The following is a 19527-nucleotide window of genomic DNA, read 5'->3' as shown; positions in this document are numbered from 1 at the left end:
CTGGATGGTAAAAGTTTATTTTATTTACCTGTCAATCTCAAGAGGCAAAAAAAAAAAAAAAAATCACTACCAAGTTTTGACAAAGCAGATAATTAACACTATAGATTTTTACTGAGGCTTCAAGTTCTACTGGTTTTCTCAGATGGCATTAAGACACATACAACATGCCCATGTAAAGGAACAATATACACTGAGCTAACTGCACAAGAGATCCCATTGTTGGAACATTAACCATGATTATTTTCATAGCTGTGCCATTTTGAGATCATTATGGAATATGGGAGAAGGAGGGGGAATAGGAAGAGGAGAATGTGGTGGAAAGAGGCTTAATTAAGTATTCCTTTAGTGAATTAAGGACCGAACACAGACAGTGTGGAACAGACACTAATTCATGTAACAGAGAGTGGGCAACTTAACAATGAACTGATGCAGGCTCTCTGTGGAATTTCTCTGATATGAGTCAGGTCTTTTATTTTTTTCTACATCTATGTAATTCAAATTTCATCATGATCTCTGAATCTTTTGGCAGCAGGGGCTTGGAGGGGGAATTCAGAATCCAAGAGACTGACTTTGTGTGTAACACACACAACATTTTAGTATCCATGAGATAATTTATGCTTTTATAACAATAAAGATCATCTGATAGTAAGGGTTTTAATTTCTGCCTGGTCTTATTGAATCACTCTGTCAGAAGGGTTATTTTACGCATACATCTTTTATATAAAATCTAAAAATTAATGTACAATCTCAAAGTCAGATTCAGTGCCAAAATGCAGGACCTGAATCTAGTAACACATTAACTCCTTGCTGCATAGAAGCTGCTTATAAGAAAGACAGGCTGCACTTTTTTGGGATCCATGCAGTAAATGTTCACAAAAGTCAAGCAAACAACTAGACATCATTCAGCTACTAAAATTAACCCAACCAGTCACAACAGACTTAACCACAGAAAGCACTGATGGTTGCATCGAAACCATGCTGGGACGAGCTAGTCCTAGAAAGGGCTGGTTGGAAGAACCAGAAGAGAAACCCTGCTTGTCACAAAATCTCCACTTGCTTTTATATGGGAGTGAGACTATTCTCTCCTCACATGGCTTTTCCCTACACCACAGTCTTTTGAGAAAGAGGCATTTCAGGCTTCAGATGAAAATAATCATCTTTGAATGAAAAAGCTGAGAAATACTTCTCTGGAGATTTTGATCCTGGAAACGGCTTGCTAAAGGTCCTTAAGGCAAATGCCAGGAGTCAAAAAACAAAATTGTAGGGCATTATCATGACACTGTAAATCAACTATACTTCAATTTAAAAAAATTGTCAAACAGTCTGAGCATGTAAACAATAAAATTGTAGACCAAGGAATATATCCATGAATGAAGACTTATCACAAGACCTATCTGGAAAATATCAGCTTCTTGGGTTTTGAAGCACATGTAAATTGTACATCCTAGAAGCCCCATGCATTCTTCCCCTTTGTAGAGACTTCTGGAGTAGGAAAAAAGTCCGTGATGTTGCTTAAAAATAAATAAATAAAAAGACCAACCAGAGCATGAAGAAGCTACTTAAATAACAAGCAGTTCTGAGGTTTGTTTTTGTTTGTTTCACTCTCACATTTTGCTTTTGTGATTGGCATATGGAAAACCAAACTGAGAAATCATAATGTTGGAGTATTTTAAGGGCATGCTGTCATAGATGTTAACAAGCTTATTTATACAATAAGACCTCTGCAGAAAGTGCTCAGCTCGATGCCACATTCCAGAATAGCCACCAGTAGTTTCTTTTTCTAAATTGGCTATGTTTACAGGTTTCACAAATACCCCTGAAGTCTTCCCAGTGTGCTTGGCGATGATAAAATTCATGGCAATGTCATCACAGTTCTGTGTCTCATCTAACAAAGCATGGACGGCTGCAGGCTGCTTCTGAAAGAGTTCCAGGTATTTGCTGTGGAAGAACGAGGCTCCAATCAGGACCAGGGAGTAATGATCACCATTTCCAAACCCTGTTGTCTGCAGTTCAAAACCTCCATAGCTGTAGATACCAGAGGAAGTAGACACATGCTTTCTGGGAACAAATCCTACAATTTGATCAGGAAATTGCTGAAAAGATAAAAAAAATAATAATTCAGTGTGGCATTTCTTTAGAGCTAAAATGTTGAAAAAGGCAATGATTTATTACAGAAAGAATTAAACTGATTTGTCAGTGTTATTTTATTCCTGGCTTCTACATCTCAATTTCCTTTTACTCCAGACAACTTCATAAATCTATGTCCTGGTAAGTTTAAAGTTCAAATTCTATCATAACCCAAATCTCTTTAAAAAATTTCTGACCTCTCAAATAGTCTCCCAATTCACATATTATCTGATATTAATAAATTCTAGTCACCAAGAGTCTGGTTTTTCAGAGTTTACTGTAAAAGAAGTTGATTATATGAACAATGCTTATTATAGGAGATTAAGAAGATATGTGATTATTTTGGAAAACTTTTAATCTCTTAGGAATAAATAAAATTATGGATGTACATATATCATTTTACTGCTTTTCCATGTTGATTTCAATGTTTTTGAAAGTCACTGTTGGTTTTAAACAATGTTTTATTTTTATCCCTTTTTAAAAAAAATATTCATACATACACACACACACACACACACACACACATATATATATATATATATACAGTTGACCCTTAAACAATGCAGGAGTTAAGGGTGCCAACTGACAGTATAATGGAAAATTCATGTATAACTTTACAGACAGCCTTCAATATCAATGGTTCTGCATCTATAGATTCAACCAACCACGCATCATGTAGTAATATGGTACATATTTATTGAAAATATCTGAGTATAAGTGGACCTGTATGCTTCAAGCTTGTGTTGTTCAAAGGTCAATATGTATGGATGTGTGTATATATATACACACCTATACATTATATATATATATGTATATAGTCACTTCAGTTATGTCTGACTCTTTGCGACCCCATGTACCATAGCTGGCTCGCTCTTTTGCCCATGGGATTTTCCCAGAAGAATACTGGAGTAGGTTGCTATTTCCTCCTCCAGGGGATCTTCCTGATCCAGGGACCAAATCGGTGTCTTCTGCGTCTTCTATCCTGCAGGTGGATTCTTTGCCGCTTAGCCACGGGGGAAGTCATATATATATGTGCTTGTATATATATATACACATATGTATGAAAAGATGTGTCAGGATCTATGAAGAAAGGATGGTATTAAAGCAATAATAGTAGGATGAAAATGACTAAAAATAAAACAAAAATCAGCAAACAAAGAAAAGCAGTGAGTCATGGAAAAGAAATATGAACTGAAAAAGGTTTAGTTCAATCTCATAAATAACTTGAGTTTCACTCATTTACCAACAGACGCTAAACTAGGGACACACACACAAATCGGTCTGGATTTAATCCCATGTTAAAGAATGCATAGTCTAGGGAGAGTGTGATACAGATAGGTGTTAGGAATGACCACACTGTTGAGGAAGCTGTAATGCAGCGGAGGGATTCTCAGGACAGCACTGAGGATGCAGTGAGGTACAGGGGAATGTCAGAGGCTGGGAGCATAAACGCTGGGAGGCCTCAGAGACAAGGCAGCACTTACATAACCTAGGAGGACGACAGAGATTTCACAGATGGCTAGAGCAGGAAAAGGAGGACTGCAAGTGGAGGTCACGGTTAAGTGCAAGGGCACAGACGTGTGTCTATTCTGATCCTTCTTGTCTCTATGCCCCAAATCTCTATACTCCATAGGGTACCAATGGGACTGAACTTTAGGAGTCAGATTATCTTGGGCAATGGATTGAAACTGTTCTTGACAGTTTTATGGATGAAACTTAAAATTATATTTATCCATCTTTAATCATGATTTACTTGTTCTAATTAACCATAGTTCTCATATGCCCCCAAACCTGACATTTTCAGAAAATTGATTTTTTCATCTGTAATAGAAATCTCACAGCTGGAGTATTACATTAGAAATTTTTTCCTGGGAAGCTTTTATTTATGGGGCTAGTAAAATTGCTGATATGGAAAAAATGTGTTGATCAGTACGCTAGGCATGAAGCTGAAAACTGAAGTTTTGAAAATGTTGGTATCTGTAGAGTACTGTGGCCGCTTACCATTAAAACCTAATGTTGTCACATCTCAAGTTGCTAATCAAGGAGAGTTCCTACAGTGCAAATTAGACCATTTATTGGGTAGCACAGTGTTTAATTATTGGACAGGCTTCAGAGTATTTGTATGCAATTCTGCTTTCAGGTACTTGTAGTGAAACTTGTAAAAAGCTGGCTACTATGAACAAATATTCAACAGGAAAAATATGTTTTTATAGAATACCAGGCAATTAATGCCTATTTATACCAGCTGGGATTTAAGGGGGGAAAAGTCTACCACCACAGTGGTGCATGTAGAATTATTATAATATTAATTTTTAAACAATGGTCTCATAATTAAATTTTGTGGATATAATTATTTCTTTCAAAGGAAGCTCTATGCAGCATTAATACACAAATACACTTCTCATTTGAGATACTGGTCTGTGGCCTTGTGGAAAGTGTCTCAGGATTTTAGTCTTTGCTCTGTCTTATACCAGATAATCTCCTCATTCTCTGGAAGGCAATTCTAGCTCTTCTCCCCAATATATCAAATACAAATCAAGTATAGATAAAAGGTACCATAACTGTCAGTTAGCTTAACTGAGCTCAGGAAATCTGATTGCTGCTGCTGCTGCTGCTAAGTCGCTTCAGTCATGTCCGACTCTGTGTGACCCCACAGACGGCAGCCCACCAGGTTCCCCCGTCCCTGGGATTCTCCAGGCAAGAACCCTGGAGTGGGTTGCCATTTCCTTCTCCAATGCATGAAAGTGAAAAGTGAAAGTGAAGTCGTTCAGTCGTGTTTGACTCTTAGCGACCCCATGGACTGCACCCCACCAGGCTCCTCCGCCCATGGGATTTTCCAGGCAAGAGTACTGGAGTGGGGTGCCATTGTACTTTATGACAAAGTAATCTCCTTTTTAGATAAATACTGTCTACACTAATCTGGGTAACCCCCACATTAAACCATGTTGCTCTGGTTAAACACTAGATCAGACTTTATATGATGATTTCATAAAGCTTATAGCAACATTACCTGCCACACAGAAAAAGCGAAAACAAGGTCCTGGGCACTAATTAGCAAGTCATCATCTACCATTAACACCGCTGAAATGAAAGAAAAAAAATTTAAATCAAACAGTTTGGAAGTGAAGACAGAAGTTGTAAGACACAGTGGTATCTTTATAGATCATTCAGATGAAGTATTTTCTGAATGAAATCAGTAAATAAAAAATGTATTCTTAAAGATTTACCTAGCAGAAAGTTTTACTTGAACTATAATTGATTTTATAATTTCCAAAGGGAGAGATTATCATGTACTTATCATCCATTATCCTATAAACTAATGAACCTATAAATAAATAAAACCAAGGTTCTTTTAAGCAAATTACAAGCTCATGTAACTGCTGTGAGTGGGAGGAAAAGAAGGTGGCAAAACACATCAAGCATAAGTTAAACAGCATTTTACTAACTTCTGTGATGCAATAAGATGTAATCATAGCATGTCTTCTTTTACAATATTAATTAACCTCTTTATCACTGTTGCAAGATATATGTGATTTCTCCCCAGGAGACTGCTTCTTGACATCTGGAAAACTGCCTCTTAAGTTTTTCAAAATACTTTCTCATGATTAAATTTCCCTATTTTCTCCGGACAATTAAGGTAAGTAGGAGGCCCCAAAGCCACACATGAGTCCCCAGTTCTGGTTAACTGCAGCCCTGTCAGACTAAAAACTCAGCTGCAACTCACCTTTGGTTTCCACTTCAGGAAAGACCTGGAGTCGATTTTTCATCCTGTTTGTGGTCTGTGCTTTGAAGTTCACGGGGACAGGGTGAGGCCCTAGGGAGTTCCATAACTCCTCTGGTCCCTTCTCCCCAACATTGTTCCATACCACAATTACTTTATGCAGATATGGAACTGCCTGATAATGATTTAAAAGTCTCAATAAGAGATCTGTTCTGTTGTATGTTTGCATTATCAGAGTAAAGGAATCCTGGGTGGGCTTGCCCTGAGATTTTATTTCCCTACGCAAAGTGAGCATCTTGTCTTCTTTGATATTAGGGAGTAAAGTGGTTAAAGCCCCAGCTACCAGCAATAATACAAGGATGACCACCAAAGAGAGACGAAGCACGCGAATTCCCATCACTCTTCCTGGGAGCTTGCAGATGTGGCAACACCTGGGGTAGAAATGGAAGTAAAATGCAGAATCTTAGCATTCTTACTAGTTACCATGGTTTTGCCTCTGCTTTTTTAAGGAGAGAAAGGTTAATCACCATTTAGTTATTCAAGTTCAGTTCCTCCTGACTTTTTGATTTGGCCTAAGACAAAAAGCGAAGTGAATAAACCTTCCCTTCCGTGACTGCTTTGCAGTTGCAGACAAAAGAACATCTATACACAGGAAGAATTAAGCAGCATATTTTAAAATTTTCCCTCATTTTGCTACTAAAAATTTGGAAATGAGATTATTATTTTCAAATTGGATTATATTTCTCTTTTGTTGTTGTTTAGTCACTCAGTCATATCTCTTTTGTGATTCTATGGATTGTAGCCCACCAGGCTCCTCTGTCCATGGGATTTCCCAGGCAAGAATACTGGAGTGGAGTGGATTGCCATTTCCTTCTCCAGGGGATCTTCCCAACCCAGGGATCGAACCCACATCTACACTGGCCAGCAGATTCTTTACCACTGAGCCACCTGGGAAGCCCTATATTTCTCTTAGTAACTATTTAAATAATTAGTATATATATCTCTTTGTAGTATACTAATTATTTAAATGGCTTTACTGAGATATCATTGACACATAAAATTATATATATTTAAGGTGTACAACTTATTCTTATACATAGATACACACACACACACACATATATAAACATTTCAGTATACTAAATTTAAACTTAACTTTGGCAGCAAACTTGTTTCCAAATGAAATCATATGCAGAATCCTAATATATGAATCAGATAACAGTGGTAGGAGCAGCAGCAGCAAACAATTATAATGGTTTATTACTTATTAGATCCTGTACTCTGTGCTTTGCATGCCATAGTATTTGCTTATTTACTCAATAAATTAAATAATTACCGAGCACTATTTTAGGTTCTGTGCGTATAGCAATGAATAAGATAGACGATGTCTCTGCTGTTCATAGCAGAGGAAATAGTAGGGAGAGACAGATAAAGTAAATAAACTCAAAGTTAATTTAGGAGAGTGGCAATGAAGAGAATACATCAGAAGGACACCTTGTGGTTTCAGCTGGGCACTTGTAGCTGGGCCATCATTCTGGAGGCATTAGATTCCAAACGAAATCTCACTTCACTATTCAAATGATGTGCAACTACTGTTCTGTTTTTTACTGAGGAAACTTGGCAACAGTTCCCCTGATCTTGTTTCATGTTGTGAGGTGTGCGGTGTCGCTGTAGAAATAGTGTTTCTCTATATAGGTCAACAAGGACGTAGAGAGGTCATATAGACCATGCCTTTAACATCTTTTAAAGTTCACAAGAGCAGGTACTGGAGAATTGCAAAGATGGAAAGAGAACACACCCCATACTGTGCTTGCACTGAGGGCTGTGCAAGCAAAGGAAGAACTTATTCATAAGGACAAACGAATGGTCAATGTCACTCAGCGACTCTCACTTTTCAAAAGTCCAGATTTGAAAAGCAATGTTCCCTTGTAGTAATCTTTTCAGAGAGCTTTCAAGGATATTCTCTCCTGGACTTTGTCTGCAGCCTGTTCTGTTAGGAAAAGCAATTTTGTGTTTCCCCTTTCATCTTGGTGTCACTCTAAGAAATGAATAAAATGGATTATTTTTTAGGTAACCTCAGCTTTACTATGATTATTTTTCAAGGATGGGCAATTTAAGGTTTGAGAGTACAAATGTCTTCATTGTATATAACCTCTCCCTAAAACAACACATACTGTTAATGTGATAAACCAAACAGAAACCATTATAAATTAATAGTCTTGATTCAAAGACCTTGATAATCCTTCTATCACTGAATCAAAAGCAAGTCTCATAAAACATATTTTCAGTTCTGGATAAAAATGGCTGGTTATAAGCACTCAGAGTTAAGATTCATCTGACAACCACATTAAAGTATACCCTGATTGAGATCTTAATGTTCATTTTCTACAGCAGAGTAGGAATAACATATTTTAAAATCTTTACAGCAGTGTCTCTAGTCTATAAAGCAGATTCTGGTAACTACCTGCCAGTTTAGTGGAGAAAGAGTAACGAAGATTCATCTCTATAGCCTACTATAAATAGACATTGTCAAGGAGAATTCATGAATGACTGTTTCACTTTTACCAATAATATACTTTTAAGTGGGAGTTTTCCTCCATATCCATCATAGAAATTTCCTCTGTCAGGTAGCTTCTAACCCCCTATTTTCCTTGTATCAAAAATGTTTTGAGAGTTATGAATAATTTATATCTTTGGAAAGACAATGCAAATATTTAATGCAGTTATACAGACTGATAAAGTTATGTAAAATGTGTAGTCTGTATAGAAAAGTAAGAACTATATAGACTGCAGTGCAAGTGGCATCTCTGTACTTTGAGAACAGCTGAAGTCTGGGACTTTATTGTAGATGCACTGGAAACAGCCTTAGAACAGATTGGAGAGTGATGACTTCATCAGCTATTTGGATTTCAGTGTATAGCTTTCTTCTGTTCATTGTCTAGAGAAGAATGTATCATCTAATTCACAACTTTGAGTTTTGAATGGGGAATAAGAGAAAGAATACACCTGGATAGACTTCATCTTAGAAAAAATCAAGAATTAAAATGATTTAATTTGAAAGTATATCTGTAAACCTCCCTGCTGGTCCAGTGGTTAAGAATCTGCTTACCAATGCAGGTGACATGGGTTCGATCCCTGGTCTGGAAAGATCCCACGTGCCGGGGAGCAACTAAGCCCATTTACCACAACTACTGAGCCTGTGCTGCAGAGCCCGGGAGCCACACTGCTGAAACTTGAGTGCCTTAGAACCCGTGCTCCACAACCAGGGAAGCGATGGCAATGAGAAGCCTGTGCTCCACAACTAGAGAGCAGTCCCCACTCACTGCAACTAGAGAAAGCCCCTGCACAGCAGTGAAGACTCAGGGCAGCCAAAAATAATAAAGAATAAAATTTAAAATGATATCTGTCTGTATTTTCTGAAACCCTGCTTCATTCCAGAAAGGACCGAGGTCCCTGATGGCACAGTCCATGACTCTTTCCATGGTGTTGTGGTAAATTCTGCAAGGATGTGTCATAAATTAGTCTATGAGACTGTCACTAAGGTACCTGTATGATAATATAAATATTAATATTGGTATGTTGACTGTTTTTACAACTTTATTAATATTTATTTCACATATCATAAGCTTCACCCATATAAATTACACAGTTCAGTAGCTTTTAGTATCTACACAGAATTATGCAACCAAATCTAATTTTATAACATTTTTAACACTCTAAAAAGAAACCCAAGACCTACTCATTAGCAGTTGCTCCTCATCCCCATTTCCCCTCATTCTCCACCCCAGCACCAAGCAAACACTGATCCACTTTCTATCTCCATAGTTTGCCTATTCTGGACATTTCCTAAAAAGAGATCATACAATATATGGCCTATGTGTCTGGCTTTTTTCACTTAGCATAAATGTTTTCAAGTTTCACCCATGTCATAATATATATCCATACTTAATTCTTTTTTATCCCCAAATAACATTCTACTGTACAGATATACCACATTTTGTTTGTGTTAACAGTTGCTGGACATTTGGGTTGCTTCCTCATTTTGCTATTATGAATATTGCTGTTATAAATAATCATGTACATGTTTTTTTGTGAACATGTTTTCATTTCTTTTGGGCATGTACCTGGGAGTGGAATGACCAGGTCATTATATCAGAATTTTTAAATATTTGAAAAGTGAGGTAGCTTTTAGAAAACCATTATTTGAAATTTTAAGAAATTTTCTTAAATGTGGACATAAGACAGAGTAGGAAAGTAAATAATACAATGAAGCAACAATTACAAATTCTCTAGTGTTTGTCTTTAAATGAATGAGGCAATCTGAATTTTCGAAGACCTGCTATTCAGTTATTTACTACATCTTCTACCAGAGTTCCTCAGGAAGAACACTACTGAAAGATGAATTCTTTACTCCAGGCTAGTTCTTTGGGGTTAAAAAGCAACAATCATCTAGACAAAAGCTGAAAACAAATAGCCAGAGCATAGCATGAACAAAGACTAGTTTAGCCAGAGCGTGGCATGAATGAAGATTAGTTATGTCCTCTGACTCACAAGATAGAAAAGCAATGAGCAGCGTCACGTCATACACTGAGAAGCTGTCATTTTCCTTTTAATGCCACAGATGGTGGAAGAATAGTAACTATTCTGCCACTTCACTATGAGATTTGCCTCATATTGTACAGATTTCTTTCTCCTCTGGCTCATCCTCCAAAATACGCACTTGCCAAAAAAACTGATGATTATAGCATATAGATGCTCAGAAAGGGGCCCTTCACTGCCACGAGATAAAAACATTCCAAGACACAGAGGCTAATTTAGAACCCGGGGTTCCCTTCTGTGAACATGAAAGAAGAATCAGAAGACATCAGCGTACACCTGATGAGCAGTTTCCGGCCAGGTTTACAGCATGCAGGGGACACACATCGTTCCAACTGAGGCAAAGGCACATGTGGCATCCAGTTCCAAGAGGACTTTCCTCTTACGGTACCTAGAGCCAGCAGGCTGACCATGACTCCACATATTGTACATGCTTTTTTCCACTACAAAACCCATTCTCCCTGCGCACCAGACTCCTACACCCTGCCCTTCTACGGGCAAGACTCTTTCAAACATCCCCTCCCCTGTGAGTGTTTCTCTTACCAGTCTCCATCCTCAGTGATCCTCTGGACGGGGAATGCAGTGCTACCGGACTTTGTTTCCAGGTATTACAACTATTGACTGAGCCTCCTTTTTGACTCCGACTGTATTGAGGGCCCTTTCTGTCAGGCTCTGCAGTCCAGAACAGTGCCTGGCCATTTTTTGAGCAAGGTTCCCCAATGCTCTGTGGTTGAAAAAAGCGAGGGAATCTATATTTAAACAGTCTTACACTTCACCATGGGGCTTCCCTGTGGCTTGGTGGTAAAGAATCCACCTGCTAAAGCAGGAGATGCGGGTTCGGTCCCTGGGTTGGAAAGATCCCCTGGAGAAGGAAATGGCAACCCACTCCAGTGTTCCTGTCTGGGAAATCCCACAGACAGAGGAACCTGGTAGTCTGTAATTCGTGGGGTTGCAAAGAGTCAGACACAATGACTAAATAACAACAACAAACTTCACAATGAATAAAAAACACCTGAAATTTAAAAAAAATAAATTCAAGTTAAATGCAAATTAAGATTGAGTCAAGACTTAAGAAACCATTCCCTCGATAAAAGACCTGGGTTATCCCCCATCTGGGGACTAGGGCATGACATGTAGTTTAAAGCTCAAGCCACACAAGTCACCTGTCTACTTTAAGTTCTGTGGCCAAAACTACTTTATAGAAGATGTCCTAGAACTCTGATTTTTTCAAAGGTATTCTGCATTAAAATACTTTTGAACATCCCTATTTCTATGGAAGTTCTTGGAGAATAAGCTGAATTGCCTTGGGAGAAAACCATCACTTATTAGATAATATCCTCCTTGTAAATTCTGATAACAATAACCAGAAGCTGTATCCTTAATCTGGCAGCATACATGACTTAAACAAAGAGACAATAAAGTCTTGGCTAGTTGAGAAATGAAAATTTAATTTTTGTTTAGAAACGGAAAAAAACCTAGAGAGACTTCAGGACAATTGGCAGAAACAGAAAACTAAGTCAGAACACCACATAAGTCAGTTCATTATTGCTTAGAGTAAGCCTCTTCCATTAGTTTTTAGCAGCACACACTAGAATTTATTTCACTGCAAAATCCAGAATGCCAGAAATAGTACATGAAAGGTTACTGTTCTTTATGAGTCTTTTCCAGGTGCTAGAGAGTATTCTAAGAAGAGCTTTTACCTTTGTATTTCCCCCTATTCAGGAAATTCATTCTTTTCATTGTATTTTATAAATGCCATTCAGCTTTCTCATTTTCAACCGATGATATCCTCTCATTCCTAAATGATTTTCCCTCAGTTTTCCTTCTAAGGAACCCTTTTTTTTTTTTTTTATGGTTCTTCTTCTTTTTAAGAAACACCTTTCTTAATACATAAGCTATATTTTTTTAAAGTCTTTATTGAATTTGTTAAAATATTGCTTCTGTTTTATGTTTTGGGTTTTTGGCCATGAGGCATGTGGGATCTTAGCTCCCTGACTAGGGATCGAACCTGCGTCCCCTGTATTGGAAGATGAAATTTTAATCACTGGACCACCAGAGAATTTCCTAACTCCCTTCAGGGAGTCTTAACTCTCATTACTTTTTTTCACGAGTCCAAATAATCAAAATAAGTTATTTTGATTATGATGTTATTTATATAGGAATAAGAAAGCAATAAGAAATATGAATAGACTTAAAGTAATAAATAATAAAAGAATCCACATAGTATCACAGATTTACCTTGTGGTTTTGCTGTGTTTACAACCAACTGTACAGTGATCTGAATGGATGATTTAGATACCTACAATCTGGATCTACTGTGTCATGAACTGGCTCTTAGGGTTAAAGTGATTCATCTTTTTTTATCAACAGAATAACTCACTACAACATATATAGGATCACTGATAGCCAATTTAAGTTCTGTCATTTAGAAGGCTTAAGATTGACCTTTCCTGCCCTTTTGAGTCTACAGTTCTGAAACAGAATTGCTAAAACATACTGGTAAATAGCTGCATTTACTATAATATCCCATTTGAAAAACAGAAGTTGCTGCCACAGGTCATTTCTCATTGCAAGCTGTAGGAAAGAATTTCTGTATTGATCACATTAAAAAGCAAGTCCTCCTCCTGGCAGCCAGGTTGAATGAGCCATTCCCCTACAGGTATATCAGTTTCAAATGAACTCTAAAAAACGTGTGTGTGTGTGTGTATGTGTGTGTGCACATGCTTGTTCATTTGCTAGGCAGTGTCTGATTCTTCACAATCCCATGGACTGTACTGGGATTTCCAAGACAAGAATACTGGAGTGGGTTGCCATTTCTTCCTACAGGGGATCTTCCTGAGCCAGCGATTGAAACTGGGTCTCCTACATTGCAAGAAGATTCTTTACCATTGAGCTACCTGGGAAGCCCATAAAACACAGATAGCAGACACCAAGTACCTGTGTCTCCACTTTCCTCCCCAGTCTCGCCCTATTATCAGTAGCAAAGTCTGCTTGTCAATCCTGGCATTTTTGTCCCTTCCTAAGGCATCCTGTACAAATCATCAAATTGCTTCTCAATACTTCTTTAGGCAGCTACTCTCAATTAACTAGATTGGCTTTCTCATCATTGATTAAAGAGGAAATAACATATAAATATTGTGTAGAAAGTCTTCCTAAAACACTGCCTCCATCAATCCAGCCATTTGTTACTGAGGCAGAAGCCTTCTCTGCCCTCAAAGTGCACAGGTCTCAGTTATGCTAGATGAAAGTTTCTTCCAGCCTTGCATCTTCCTCTTGGAATTGCTAACTAACTGTAGCTATTATGATGATAATTATGATGATGATGTTTGAAGATGTTCAAACTTATGGACATCTATCAGAGCAGGAGAAGGTATGGCCTTATTCCTATGAGGAATATCCACTACTTATAAGGATCCAAGGAGTCAATGCATCCTAAGAAGAAAGCCTAGAAATAGAAAAGCATTTTTAGCTCAGCACAGTGTCATGCAAAATTAGTTCAAGAAATGGGTCAAAAAGAAACCACGTCTATTTGCAAATACATTATTTTTACCATTCCAGAATACTGAAGCTTTTCATTTGAACTTCTCTGTTTTAGTCACAGGAAAGTGGAGGGGAGGCAAGATTGCTGGGCGACAGATCCTTGGAATGTTCTACAGAATCCTCTTACTTTTTACACAATACTGGTTTTCAGCAATAAACGCACATTCCAAAATCATTTCTCGAAGAGAAACAGATTTTATATGTATGAATTATAATTTGTAAATAGCTTTAGATATCATATCTAAAATCAGTGCAATCCAAATTCATGTGAGCTTCCTAACTTTATTAGAGGAAGGTCAGGATATCCATGGTAGTCCACAAACAAACATTCCTAGGTGCTTACCCAGCCCAGCACTGTCAGACACTAGGGTTGATAATGAGTAAGACCTCCAATTCCTGCCCTCACAGAGCTTACCAGTAGTAACAAAATTTGTCAGACCTCTTTCCTCTGTGTGTTATTTAACATCTCAAATCTTTAAGAGACACGGGGATTAAAATACATCCACTCCATTTTGTAGATAGGATAGCTGAGCCTGAGCATATTAAATGATGTTTCCTGAGCCACAGAAAGAGTAGAAGGTCTGAACAAACTCCCACCTCCCACGTGTCCCACCTTGTATTTTCAGCGTTTTCTGTGTAGTCTCTGTTTTCAGCTTTGTTCTAGTTTACAGGAATAAACTTTTCATTGACTTTATGTTATAGTCTGGAATAGTATTTCAATGGATAAGATCTAAAATAGGCAATGCAGTATTTTCTAACAGATCCTGGCTCAAGTAAAAAGTCTTTATTTCCAAGGAAACAAAAGTACCTCTATGGGAAACATTTTTTTCTCAGATAAAAATACTGGTACTTCACCTATGTTCATAGTAGCATTATTCACAAGAGCCAAAAGGTGGAAGCAACCCAAATGTCCATTGACAGATGAATGGATAGACAAATGTGGTATAGACATACAATGAAATCTTATTCAGCCTTTAAAATGAAGGAAATTCTGACACATGTCACAGCATGGATGAACCTTGAGGACATCATGCTCAGTGAAATAAGCCAGTACAAAAGGACAAATACTATATGATTTCACTTACATGAGGGATCTAGAATAGTCAAATTCAAAGAAATAGAAAAGTAGAAGGGTGGCTGCCGGGGACCCGGGGGGGAACAGAGAAACGGAGAGTTGTTTAATCGTTGTGGATTTTCAGTTTTGCAGGATGAAAAAGTTCTTGAGATTGACTGCTCAACAAAGTCAACACACTTAACACTACTGAGCTACACACTTAAAAATCGTTAAGAAGGCAGATTTGTGTATTTTACCACAATTTTTAAAAAGTAAAAAGAAAATACTGGTACTTACCTCATTATGGTAAAGTTTTAATTTTTGAAAAATTTTTCCTTATGGCTTCAGTAATTGATAGGAACAGGCTCTCTTGGCACTATTAAGGGAAATCAAAGAATTTCCTGTGATGTTTTTGTCAATCAGGAGGAATTTTTAAAAAATGCTTTAATGCCATGGTCCATAGACTTTGAATTATTTTTAGAACTTAAAATTTCCTATACTGTGTTCTAAAAAGTATATGTAGGTGACTAGGTAGATGATATCTTCCTGAGGTTTGTGCAAACATTGCTATATTTTTGTTTTCATCTTTCCCTTAAGTATCCAGAAACAGTAAATCCATATCATCCTGATGATCTAATGTTTACTCATTTGAAACCAGAACATATATGCCATGCAGAAAGGCCTCCAGACACAGCAACCTGCACTTGTACTGAATTTCTAGACTTTTAAGAGTCTGTAGTTTTTTCTATCATCAGAACTCTTTTTTCACTTAAGGTTCATATGGCATTCAATTTGAAGTACTAAAAGAAAAACACAGGGTTTAAAATAGAGCTGCAGGTAAAGGTCAGGATTAATTATATTCCTGAAGAATGACAGATGGCATCCTTCCTATTCTTTACTATTGCCCAAAGGGGGCCAGAACTTTGGCTGGAGCTGACCTTCTGCCCCGTACTCCTCTCGGCCTTCATTTCTCACAGTCCTCAATTACATGTCTAAGAAGTTAGAGCTTTCCCCCCCCATGGAGTCCACACAGTTAACCTAATACAATTAATTAGTCAATGATCTAAATAACTATATAAAAGTTCAGGGCAGAAATTCATTCATTAGTTTAAAAATGGTCATGAGTATATCTACCTATTTTATAAATCTTATAAACTCATAAAATATGAAGGAATTCAGAGCTGATTAGACTTGCAAGATACTGCATCTATAATGACCATGTGAATAGCGCTGAAGAATTATTTTTGATTTTTCAAACTCATATTCTTTCATGATACAGTTACTGAAGGGACAAAGGGGTGGCTAGCCTGTATCTAGACTCATCAGGTGATACTTGTTTCTCCTCTCTATACCAAAAGCACCCCTTATGCACATCTTAGCATCACATAGTTCTAAAATCCTGGACTGATCTGCCTTGTCCTCACATCTACTTCCTCTTCCCATAAAATTCCTCCAGGAACTTTAACTCTCTGCTTAGCACAGAGCCTAGCACATAGTAGACATATTAAATGATTGTTGAATGAATGAAAGAAAGTAACTGTAACTTCGATATGACAACATATATTGGTTAACATATATGGGATAAACATCATTTCAAGATGACAAAACAAACCAGATGTCATTTTCCACTCATAGAACTCCTGATTTAGTGTCCAATTTATATTTCTAAATTGGAAATTGATATAAACAATTATATTTCTGAGAAAATATTTACAACTGAAGTTGGTAATTATGCCATCAAAGAATGTGAAGTGGCACTGCAATTTTTTAAAAGAAGTTCTTTGCAGGAATAGCTATCTTACGTTTTTGGGAGTAAGCAGTGTAGGAATTTAGGAGTTCCAGAACCAATGTAACTGAAATTAAAATTTCAGTTTCTCCAACTTATTTCAAAACTATTTGAAAAACGGTGTCGCAGACTTCTCCGTAAACCAACTGAACAATTTCTCATCTGTAGCAATACAGGCAAAATGAAGAATTTATTTTCAAAGGCAGAATATAAAAACACAGGGTCAAATTGCAGCTGACCTGGATGAGTTAAGAGAATGCTGGAAATGAGTTGCTGAAATTTAGGTATTTCCATATACACATCTGAACCACCCTCCCACCCAAACCCCTGTCCCCAGTTACATCATATTGAAATAAAGCAGCTTTGGAGAAAAAACTCAACTGCAGTCGAAATATTTATAATATTTAAATATTAACCTAATTTGTACCCCTTTAACCTTTCCCCAGGAGTGCGATTGAGCAAAATTTAGTCTCTGGCTAATATAAAAGCTTCCTAAAAATGTAAATAAATGCTACTAACTGAAAATATTTCTATGTTTTTCTGTTTAAATTAAAATAATGAAATATAGGCCAAGAAAGGCAAAGACAAAATACTCTGTCCAAACTTAATTTCTGGAATCTAGCTGTTTTTACACAGCAGTTTTAATTAACATGAACATTTTTTAAAATTGTAGAATACATACATTATATTTTCAAAAATAAAAACACAGAATCACTACCCCACAAACTCATAAAGCTCCAAGAAAGAGAGCAAAACAGAAATATCCTCATTGTTTAAAATTTTTTTAACCAGAGAGCATTTTTGCTATTTCCTTACCTCTTGTGCAGAAAAGACTGCAGTGAGACCTAAGCAATTTATTTGCTTGCAGCTTGGTTATCATAAAACGCAAGGGGCGTCTCGCTTACTCATTTTTTGCTGTTTCTTCAAACCCAGCATTTGCATTCACCCGGCGTCATTCACTGGATTGAAAACCTGGATGAAACGCTGTCCACAAAGAGACAGCCTAAAGCTAGGGACAGTATCGGGTGGCCGCCCCTCCCTTTCAGTGATGCTCCACTTCCTGTTAGATTAAAAGGCTGTTCCCAAGAAGCTCGGTTTTGTAGTTTCTAGCTCACTTCCAAAAGCCAGTCTTTCCCCCCATTTCTCTCTCAACGTAACAACTTTTAATCATTCAGGTGATGGACCACCTGACCCTACCCAAACAGCTTCCCGGAAAGACATCGAAGAGGAGTTCCGGCGACCGTGAGGCCCAAGATTGGTCCGCAGGCTCGCCCCTCCGCGCTCCGCAAGCCCTCGTGTCCCACCACAGAGTCAATTTTCCTTGAGCTCCCCTGAAATGGGCAATGGGGTTCTCACGAGAATCAGAGCCGCAGCTCCGGCCTCTGGGATGACCTGGAAGTAAAGGGGACGTGTACGAATTCGAGTTTGGGGTTAACAGCGTATTGAGATGGTTGGGGAATCAGTCCATCCTTAGCCAAATCTCAATTTCAACACGGTCTCGTAGGCACTCCTTTCAAAAAGAACTCTTTTAAAATACATTTAACATTTTTTCGGAAGGTATTTGCCTCCTGCGTGACAGGACAGAAAGGTCAGGCGCTGTTTAGGGGCGCGGGGCTGTTTAGGGGCGCGGGAATTACTAGGATTTGGGTACCCATAGAGTTCACCCAGCAAAACCATCATCATTTGCGCTTCCTGCAGACTGGATTCTTAAGCACTGCTACCGAACAAACCGGGATTTGATGCTAATAGGGCAATGGCGAAAGGGTAGGCGCAGGATGCCAGCGCATCTGAGAACCGCAGTGATAGGTAGTCGGAGTGGACGTGAGCGGGCTCTCAACCTTCTGGCCAGCCCAATTCGCGGGTGGCCACTTCAGGATTGCTACCCCAGGATTTTCTTCCTGAGTACAGGTGGAGGGACTTCACTCCTAGTCGGCCCTTTAGACCACCTACAGGATGCCACCTCTCTCCCGCTACTGTGAAACTCGCAACTCCGCCCTCGCCTTAAGCCCCGCCCCACCGCGCAAATCCCGCCCTCGGCCCCGCCTCCCCCCTTTCCCGTCCCAGGACGCGTTGCGCGGCCCGGGCCGGAAGTCGCCGGGTTCCCGGGTGTGTGTCTGAGTCTGTGTCTGGAAGCGGCGCGCGGCCCGGGACAGGCACTGGGGATTCATATCTGAAGCGTCACCCGTGTCACTACCATCTCCCACGGAGCCACTACTAGAGGGGAGTAGACCCGGCCCTTCGCCGGGCAGAGAAGATGTTGCCTCTGTCCATCAAGGACGATGAATACAAACCACCCAAGTTCAATCTGTTCCGCAAGATCTCAGGCTGGTTTAGGTGCGGGGAACTGTGTTTGCGGGAAGTGGGTGCCCGGCACAAGGGGAGAAGGCCCAAATCTAAAGATGGCCCGAGGTCCAGGGAGGGAGCGTCTGGGACATCCTCGTTCGTGTGAGGCAAAGAACGTGTGGACTGGGAGGGTCTTGAAAGGGGACCCGGCCTCCGTGTCTGGCACTCCTTTGACTTTCCCGGTTCTTCCCCCCGTGTATTACGCCTAGGTCTATCCTGTCGGACAAGACGTCTCGGAACCTGTTTTTCTTCCTGTGCCTGAACCTCTCTTTCGCTTTTGTTGAACTACTCTACGGCATCTGGAGCAACTGGTAACCAAAGGGGAAAAGGGTTGGGGCGGAAGCAGGGGGTGGGGGAGAC

At 38.9% G+C, this 19527-nt stretch overlaps 2 protein-coding genes across 4 annotated transcripts in view; one reads left to right on the top strand and one right to left on the bottom strand.

The window, feature by feature from the left end:
• Positions 1–18189, bottom strand: EXTL2 (exostosin like glycosyltransferase 2). 3 transcript variants are annotated; one of them, XM_040232207.1, is made up of 5 exons: positions 17641–18189; positions 15336–15439; positions 5852–6279; positions 5138–5208; positions 1–2093 (listed from the first exon to the last, which is right to left on the bottom strand). In XM_040232207.1, exons 2-5 carry the CDS (start codon positions 15338–15340, stop codon positions 1605–1607), a joined length of 993 nt encoding a protein of 330 aa, XP_040088141.1. In that variant the 5' UTR covers positions 15341–15439; positions 17641–18189; the 3' UTR covers positions 1–1604. The 3 variants fall into 3 exon arrangements, with proteins under 3 accessions (XP_040088141.1, XP_040088140.1, XP_040088142.1); XM_040232206.1 differs by having other exon boundaries at positions 15336–15414; XM_040232208.1 differs by lacking the exon at positions 15336–15439.
• Positions 18190–18874: 685 nt separating this feature from the next.
• The window catches only part of SLC30A7 (solute carrier family 30 member 7), a 99043-nt gene continuing 98390 nt past the window's right edge, over positions 18875–19527 (top strand). The window contains exons 1-2 of the mRNA XM_040232205.1: positions 18875–19158; positions 19377–19478. Coding sequence (XP_040088139.1) covers positions 19079–19158; positions 19377–19478 — 182 coding nt within the window. The 5' untranslated portion in view covers positions 18875–19078. The remainder of the gene's footprint in view (positions 19159–19376; positions 19479–19527) is intronic.

This window comes from Oryx dammah, unplaced genomic scaffold (assembly GCF_014754425.2).
Source record: "Oryx dammah isolate SB20612 unplaced genomic scaffold, SCBI_Odam_1.1 HiC_scaffold_28, whole genome shotgun sequence".
Classification (NCBI taxonomy): Eukaryota; Metazoa; Chordata; class Mammalia; order Artiodactyla; family Bovidae; genus Oryx; species Oryx dammah.
Note: the sequence above shows the minus strand (reverse complement) of the source record. Positions and strands in the feature narration are given on the sequence as shown.